This window comes from Pterocles gutturalis, unplaced genomic scaffold (genome assembly GCF_000699245.1).
Source record: "Pterocles gutturalis isolate BGI_N339 unplaced genomic scaffold, ASM69924v1 scaffold9528, whole genome shotgun sequence".
Classification (NCBI taxonomy): domain Eukaryota; kingdom Metazoa; phylum Chordata; class Aves; order Pterocliformes; family Pteroclidae; genus Pterocles; species Pterocles gutturalis.
Window position 1 is genome coordinate 1 of NW_010123001.1, and position 7,026 is coordinate 7,026.

Here is a 7,026-nt window from a genome sequence, read left to right on the forward strand (position 1 = left end):
GGGCGCGGTCCTCCAGCGGCCATGTTGTGGCCCAGGGGGATGTCACCAGGCCCAGGGGTGGGCGCGATGTCCCGCTGCGGGCGCGGGGGATGTCCCCAGGTGCGGGGGACGTGCTAGGAGGGACCCAGCTGGGCCTGGGGCCGGCTGCGGTGACCGTCACCCACACAGCTGCTCCAGATCCCGGGGGTGCGGGTGACACCGAGGTTGTCCCCATCCCCCCCAGAGCAAGGCTGCCCCGTGTCACCCTGCTCCAGGACCAAAAGCCTTTTGTTTTCTTTTAATAAAGTTTAAAAATTGGATGTGAGAGGCTGTCCTGAGCAGAGGCAGCAGGACGGGAGCAAGGGGAGGAGGTTTAACCCCCCGCGTCACCGTGAACGGCTCCACCGGAGTAAAACCCAACAAGCCAACCCCAAACTCCCGAGTGTTTGTGAAAACGCCTTTAAAAAATAACACTTTGTGCGTAAGAACATCCGAGGGCCTCAGACAACTTCTCTGGGGGACCTTTAAGCTCGGCACCCCACTGCGTGGGGACAGGGAGGGGAGTGCCCCCCATCCCCGGGGTTATAAACGCTCCCCCCGTCCCTGTATGCCCCACATAGTGCCGGCGTTTCCATCTCTTCCTGTTAATCCCTTTTGAAACTCGCTGCTAGTCACCCAGATGCTTCTCCCGCTAACAGATGCCCACCAAAGGCAGCAAGAACCGAGCCATAAATAACTGCAGATAACTTATCAGCCGGCAAATCGGGATCTCCACCCTGCGCTGGGGGAAGATCAAGGCATTCCCGTCACTAAAAATGTGAAATAATCACCTCTCGGCTCATCCCATCCCCGGGATGTGCGGGAATATCGCAGCGAAAACAGGCTCTGCAGATCAAAGCGCTGGGTGTATTTGTAGTTCAATAACTCCCTGACCAAACAGATGGTTGATACCCCTCTTTGTTTGCTCCAAAAGTTTTGTATTTCCAATGGAATAATAACTCCCACGGGTGGTTTTTAAGCCCTCGGGTTTGTGGCTCGATTGAAGAGAGGGTTCAGCTTTGCTCGCTCTCCTGAGATCCTCCGCAGAGAGGCTTAAAATGAGGGGATTGGGTTAAAGCCACCTGTGGATCCCCAGTCTGCGTGGTCCCAGCCCCCTGGTCTCTGTTAGGTCCCGGACAGGGCTTTTCACGCAGGTTTAGCCAAAATCTACGGAAAAAAACAGGGAGATCGGAGCCAACGAAGCAGCAAACTCACCCCGAAGGACAGGGAGCTGCAACGCCAAAGCACACGAGCACGAGCGGTGTAGATAGTGAACACCACGATGGGGAAAATCTTCTACAATGGGATTTTTGTGGATGGGGTGGGGAGGGGATGCTGAATCGTGGATACCATGGATTTAAAGGTCAGGCGGGGAAAGCAGGGCGTTTGGGCAGCAGCGTGATGCCCAGGGGTTCGCATCATGGCATTTTGAGATTGTTTCTTGCGCAGATGGCGAGTGGGTACGCCACTCGGTGTGCCGGAGTGGGGAGGCAGGCAAGCTGTTGCTCCCCATCCTTTCCTTATCGGGCTTGGGTGGCTTTTTATTCCGCTTGGCAGCAGGGAAATAAAAGGTTAGAGGGAAGAAAAGCCCCCAGCCAGGTATCTCTGCCCTCCAGGAGGTGACACCCCTTCCAGAGAACAGCTTTGGTGGCTCTCAGGAACTTCAACAAGGGGTTTTGTTCTTGAATACGGATCCCTGAGCTATTTTCTTACCATCCCTCTGCTCGGAATTTGCTTCCCTAGAAGTGTGGTTAATTACTGAGGGTGGGACCTGATACCGTGCATTTGTTGTGTGTTTGTTTTCCGCCCGATGCAGTTTCAGGGAAGATAAGCAGCTTTTGTTTCTTATCTCCTCTGGTTTGCTGCCTCCCTTGTGTCTTTGTATCATGTCTCAGTTATGGTGATCAAATAAACAGAATTCTAAACCCATTCCAAGCCGGGTTTCCATGGCGTTTCCAGCCTTTGCTGCTGATGATTTAATTTTGCAAACCCCTTCCCCACACACTACCGGAGTCTCCTGTGCCCTGAGGGCAGGACAGAAAAACTACAAACCCATGAAATGAGACTGCGGCGTTCACCTTCCTCCCTCCGCCTCCCCGACCACTCCGCGTGGCCGGATTTGGATGCAGACATGGATTTTGGGGAGCAATCGCAACAGAAAGACCCAAGAGAAACCATCTCTGAGGTTGCAGGGCACGAGTTGGCAAAACCAAGCACCCGCTGGAGACAACCCCAAGGCCAAAGCGCTGCCTCTGCAGCTGGAACGAGGATGCAGCAACCTCTGTGGTGCCAGCTCCGCATCTCCTGGGCATAAATCACTTTTGTCCCGTCTCTCCAGCCACAGAACCCCACGGCTTTTAAAACCGCAGCTGAGACATCGCCTGCCCTCATCCAGAAGCCGCGTCAGCCCGGGATGGAGGCGGCTCGGTGCCCAGCCGACGAGCAGAAGCGAGACGACGGAGGGAAATTCATGTTTCTTGTAACGGGGAAGGATGGGAACCTTCTCCTTGAGCGAGGGGCTGCTCGGCGAGAGCTGCTCTGCGCTGAATCGCGGAGAGAGGAGGGGGTGGACCTCCCCGGCTGTATAAAGCGAAGCCACTAAGCCGGCAGTCTCGGAGCTGCCAGGTCCAGGTGGGGTAAGGAGTTGGGGGAGTTTATTGCCCTCGTATTTCATCAGCCAGCTTGGGAGGCAGCGGTGGGAGGCTGCAGAAGGTGAGCTGCTCCGTCAGCCCCCGGTGGGACAATCCTTCTCTCCCCGGACACGTCCCTGCCAAGCGCCGCAGCCCAAAACCGCGGTGAGCTGCTCTGTCAGCCCCGGGTGGGACAATCCTTCTCTCCCCGGACATGTCCCTGCCAAGCGCCGCAGCCCAAAACCGGAGTCAAAAGGCCCTGTTGGGATGAGCCGCACGCACGGTGGTACCGTCACGATGCCGTGTGTCCATGGTGACGCTAATGGCACCGTGCGGTGCTGCCAGGGTGCACCCGGCCGGCTCCACGTCCTCGGCACGGGCATGGGGCAGCATCTGTCCCGTCCCCAAGGTGCTGCTTGTCACCTGCCATTTTGGTTTCCTCCTCCAGGGCCAGCCCGAGAATGAAGAATCTCCTCTTTGCCGTGTTCTTGGCTTGCGGTAAGTGTCCCAGTGTTACCGGGCCAGGCTGGGATCTCCTCTACATGGCTAAGAGGACGGACAAACCCAGAGTCTTTGTGCACTTTTCAGATTTTTGTTTAAATTTTGCAGTTTCTCTCTAACGCTTCATGTAGCACTGCTGTAGTCTTCGTGACGGGGAGGCTTTGGGATGCTCAGATCGATTTTTATTTTAAGAGGCGCTGGAGAACACTGTCACCTGCTTTCCCACCTGTGCCCAGCCCAGGGCTGGTGCTGGCAACATGGCATTGCCGCTTGCAGGATGCAGGAGCAATAATATCTCCTCCTAGACCAACCCAGGTGGCTGCAAAAACCAGATGTAATCCTGAGGAGGTTTTTTGGGGCTTCTCAAGGTTCCTATGCCTGAAAGCATGTATTTCCAGCAACGCCAGACTTATTTAATTCCTCTGCCTGGTGCGGGGAACGCTGCCGAATCCTGGCTCCATGAGCCCGTCCCTCTGCCCCTCTTCAGGGCTGCAGCCGGCTGGCGGCAGCGTTTTGGAGCTGGAGCGGATGATCCAGGCGACGACAGGGAAAAGCGCCCTGCTCTCCTACAGCTGGTACGGGTGTTTCTGCGGCATCGGGGGCAGAGGGACCCCCGTGGACCCCACTGACTGGTGAGTACCCCAAAGAGCATCGCCACTTGCCGCCCCGGCACGGGGTGCGCGGGGGTCCCCAAAAAAACTCCTTACTGGGATCCTGACAGTGCTCGTGTGCTGCGAGAGGGGGTTTTGCACTGTTCCCCACCGCATCTTGCTGCTGCCTTGGCATCTCCTCCTCCTGGTCACCTTAAATTTGAGGTTGGACCTTCCCTTCCCTCCTGAGTGTGGTGAGGGAGGGCTGGGGGGCTGTGGTTTGAGTCGATGTCCCCCCCAGGTGCTGCCATGCCCACGACTGCTGCTACAGGAAGCTGCGAGAGGGCAAGTGCAGCCCCCTGATAACCCCCTACCACTTCGACGTCGCTGATGGAGACATCGTCTGCGGTGAGTACTGCCGAGGCAGGGGGTCCCACAGCAGTGGGGAACCACCACGGCTCCCTGTGACCCCCCAGCCCTGGAGCAGGGTACACAGGAGGGCATCCCCCCGGGGATGAAACCAGCCTGATGCCCGGACGGGAGGACGCAGCGTACGGTAAATAAATGAGCGTTGGAGGGGATGTGGGTGGGCTGGAGAGGATGAGCCTCGGGGAGGCTTCTTCCATTTCCCTTGGGCAGCTCCAGGCATTGGGGTGCTCCGAGGGGACCCCATCGCTGTTGCCGGCTGGAAAAGCCACCGTAGAACATCATGTTTTGTCCCAGGTACCGAGCAGAGCTGGTGCAAGAGAGAAACCTGCCTGTGCGACAAGGCGATGGCTTCATGCTTCGCGAGCACTTTGGATTCCTACAATAAATCCTACCGCTTCTACTTCAAGCTGAAATGCCGAGGAAATAAGATCCAGTGCTGAGGAGGGGAAATCTGCACCCAAGGTTGTAGATTTTGACTGGTTTTCCCCATTGCTATGTTAAAAAAAAGCCAGATGTGGGGGCTGAGCGGAGCCGGAGCCATCACAGCTCCCTGCAAGGTAATGCTCGGGGCGAGGAAGGGCACACGCATGGATGGAGATCCCCCAGTTCCCAGAAAGACACGTCAGCTGCCATTTGTTTGTCCCTTCCTTCTCTCTTTTCTCTTTTGATTTCATTTCCCAGCAAAGCTAATTAAATAAAAGGTATTCGAAACGATTCTTCATGGTGTTTTTCTGAGATGGAGGCACTGCAAGAGAGGCACCTGGGCTGCCGAGTTTGGGGAGGGCTTTTGCATCTCACACCAGCTGCCTGACACCCTGATATTTTCATGGTCCCGACAGCAGCCTGGAAAAGCCAAAGGTCCAACAACGGCTATAGTTTGCAGCCAGTTATTTACCCCTTTCCCGGCCGGATCTGTCCAGCTGCAGGGTAATAGCGCTGCTGCTGGATCCTCAGCTATGGAGGAGCACTTTGCATCGAGAAATGGGGACAACGGAAAACTCTCTGGGGTTTGTCAACCAAATCATTCCCCAGCAGCAAGCCCAGATGGCAACTGGGTTTTTTGGTTTTTCCCAACACCCCTTCTAGCTGAACTCCCTCCCAGAGCTAAAACACAGTGGTGCATTAAGGGACAGGTGAGATAATGTTTTTATGTGAATAATGGAAGTGAGAAAATACAGGAGGTTATTTGAGACCCTCCTCTGACATTTACTCACATTAAAATGATGGCCAAAATGAAGGCTGAGGAATAGTTCTCTGGAGAGGACAGAAGTCAGTTGCCAAAGCCTCATCCGTCCCAAGGCAGATGCTAATTTCGAGGGCGGTTCCGTAGGTGACCAGTTTCTCTGTAAGGGATGAGTTCTGCAGAGGGGTGGCAAGAAGGAGGTGGAAAAATCATCCAGAAAGCAACAAAGGGAAGTGGCATTCACCTATCCCAAAACATCCACTGTGTTCCTTCTCCTCTCACGGCGAGTAAGCAGTTTAATCACCCAGGATCCCAAACCGCCCCATGTTTCTGGGAACTACACATTTCCAGATGCTTTTATTGATTCCCAATCTTCTGCTGGGGGCAGAGAGGATTGGCTTCCTCCCAGGGCTGGCAATGGAGCTGCTTTGCCGGCTCATCCCGCCTGGTGTCGGTCCCCACCAGGGTATGGGGCCAGGGTGTTGTGGGATTTCTGGTAAAGGGGAAGGACAGGACCTTCTCCTTTGCTGAAAAACCCGGTCAGCAAGATGTGGGCGAAACGAACATCCGCCAGCTGGGGGCAAACCCTATATAAAGCGAGCCCTGGTAGCTGCGGGGTCCTGCAAGTGAGCAGCGGTTTTCCCGAGGTAAGTGGGGACAGAGGAGCTTTTCCTCCCTTTCCTGCTTTAACCAAAAACCACGGTGCCAGCAGGGAGCGAGGTCCGTGCTGGGAAAGCAGGAGCAAGGGAGAGGCTCTGAGCCGCCAGTGGTGGGGTGCAGCCCTTGAGGGTCGATCGTTCCTTCAACTTTTCTTCCTTTTCCTTAATTTTGCTTTTTCCATCACTTCCCATCCCCAACAGAGCAGCACTTTGTGCTGAAGCAATAGCGATGGGCACGTCCTCGCCCCCCTTATCCCCGGAGGTGGGCAGCATCTCTGGCCCCAGACGAGGGGGGAAATAAAAAAGAATGTGGTTGATATAATGGGGAAATTACAGAGATTTGGTTTCCTCTCCCAGGGCTGTCAAAAAGATGAACTCTCTCCTTGCCTTGGCTGCGCTGTTGGCTTGGGGTAAGTGTCCTCGCTTCCACCGGTCCCAGGCTGTTATATGGAAAATTAGGAAATTATGGAAATTACAGAAATTAGGATCAAGCTGGTGATTTCCTGACTTTTCCCCATCACCAGCTCTCCCAAACACGCAATTCTCTTGCACCAAGCTGGGAAGAAGTTTCCTCTCCGTTGCGACTCCTTTTTAAGCCATCACCAGCCTGGCACCAGCCGGAGGGACAGGGATGCTGCTGGGGGGGGGTGGCAGCCTGAGCCCCACCGATTTCCCCCCCTCAGGGTTGTCCCCAGCTCGCGGGAGCCTCTGGGACCTGCACAAGATGATCACGAAGGCGACGGGGAAAAACGCTTTGCTGCATTACTCCTTCTACGGCTGCTTAGGGGGCAGGGGGCAGCCCAAGGACGCCACGGACAGGTAAAAACCCCTTAAACCCCCCCCCTGCCCCAACACATCCTTGCGTGGCTTCAAATCTGGGGGTTAGGAAAGAAAAAAAAAAAACAATCCCCAAAATCTGGAGCTCCCACACAGATGCTGCCAGCTGCATGACATCTGCTACGACAACCTGCAGAGCTACAGCTGCAACGCCAAGATGCAGCGCTACGGCTACAGCT

The 7,026-nt window shown here is 55.4% G+C and overlaps 2 protein-coding genes across 2 annotated transcripts in view; both read left to right on the forward strand.

The window, feature by feature from the left end:
- Positions 1-3,109: 3,109 nt before the first annotated feature.
- On the forward strand, positions 3,110-4,608 carry LOC104464883 (phospholipase A2, membrane associated-like). The gene is made up of 4 exons (XM_010077726.1): positions 3,110-3,146; positions 3,637-3,781; positions 4,041-4,147; positions 4,463-4,608. Exons 1-4 carry the CDS (start codon positions 3,110-3,112, stop codon positions 4,606-4,608), a joined length of 435 nt encoding a protein of 144 aa, XP_010076028.1.
- Positions 4,609-6,380: 1,772 nt separating this feature from the next.
- The window catches only part of LOC104464884 (calcium-dependent phospholipase A2-like), an 871-nt gene continuing 225 nt past the window's right edge, over positions 6,381-7,026 (forward strand). Inside the window, exons 1-3 of the mRNA XM_010077727.1 lie at positions 6,381-6,420; positions 6,694-6,829; positions 6,944-7,023. Coding sequence (XP_010076029.1) covers positions 6,381-6,420; positions 6,694-6,829; positions 6,944-7,023 — 256 coding nt within the window. The remainder of the gene's footprint in view (positions 6,421-6,693; positions 6,830-6,943; positions 7,024-7,026) is intronic.

Bases quoted from the DNA above. Each gene is read 5' to 3' on its own strand.
- LOC104464883 (XM_010077726.1), top strand. From the start codon at position 3,110: ATGAAGAATCTCCTCTTTGCCGTGTTCTTGGCTTGCG. The intron at 3,147-3,636 runs GTAAGTGTCCCA...GCCCCTCTTCAG, and splicing joins TGCCGTGTTCTTGGCTTGCG to GGCTGCAGCCGGCTGGCGGC. The intron at 4,148-4,462 runs GTGAGTACTGCC...GTTTTGTCCCAG, and splicing joins TGATGGAGACATCGTCTGCG to GTACCGAGCAGAGCTGGTGC.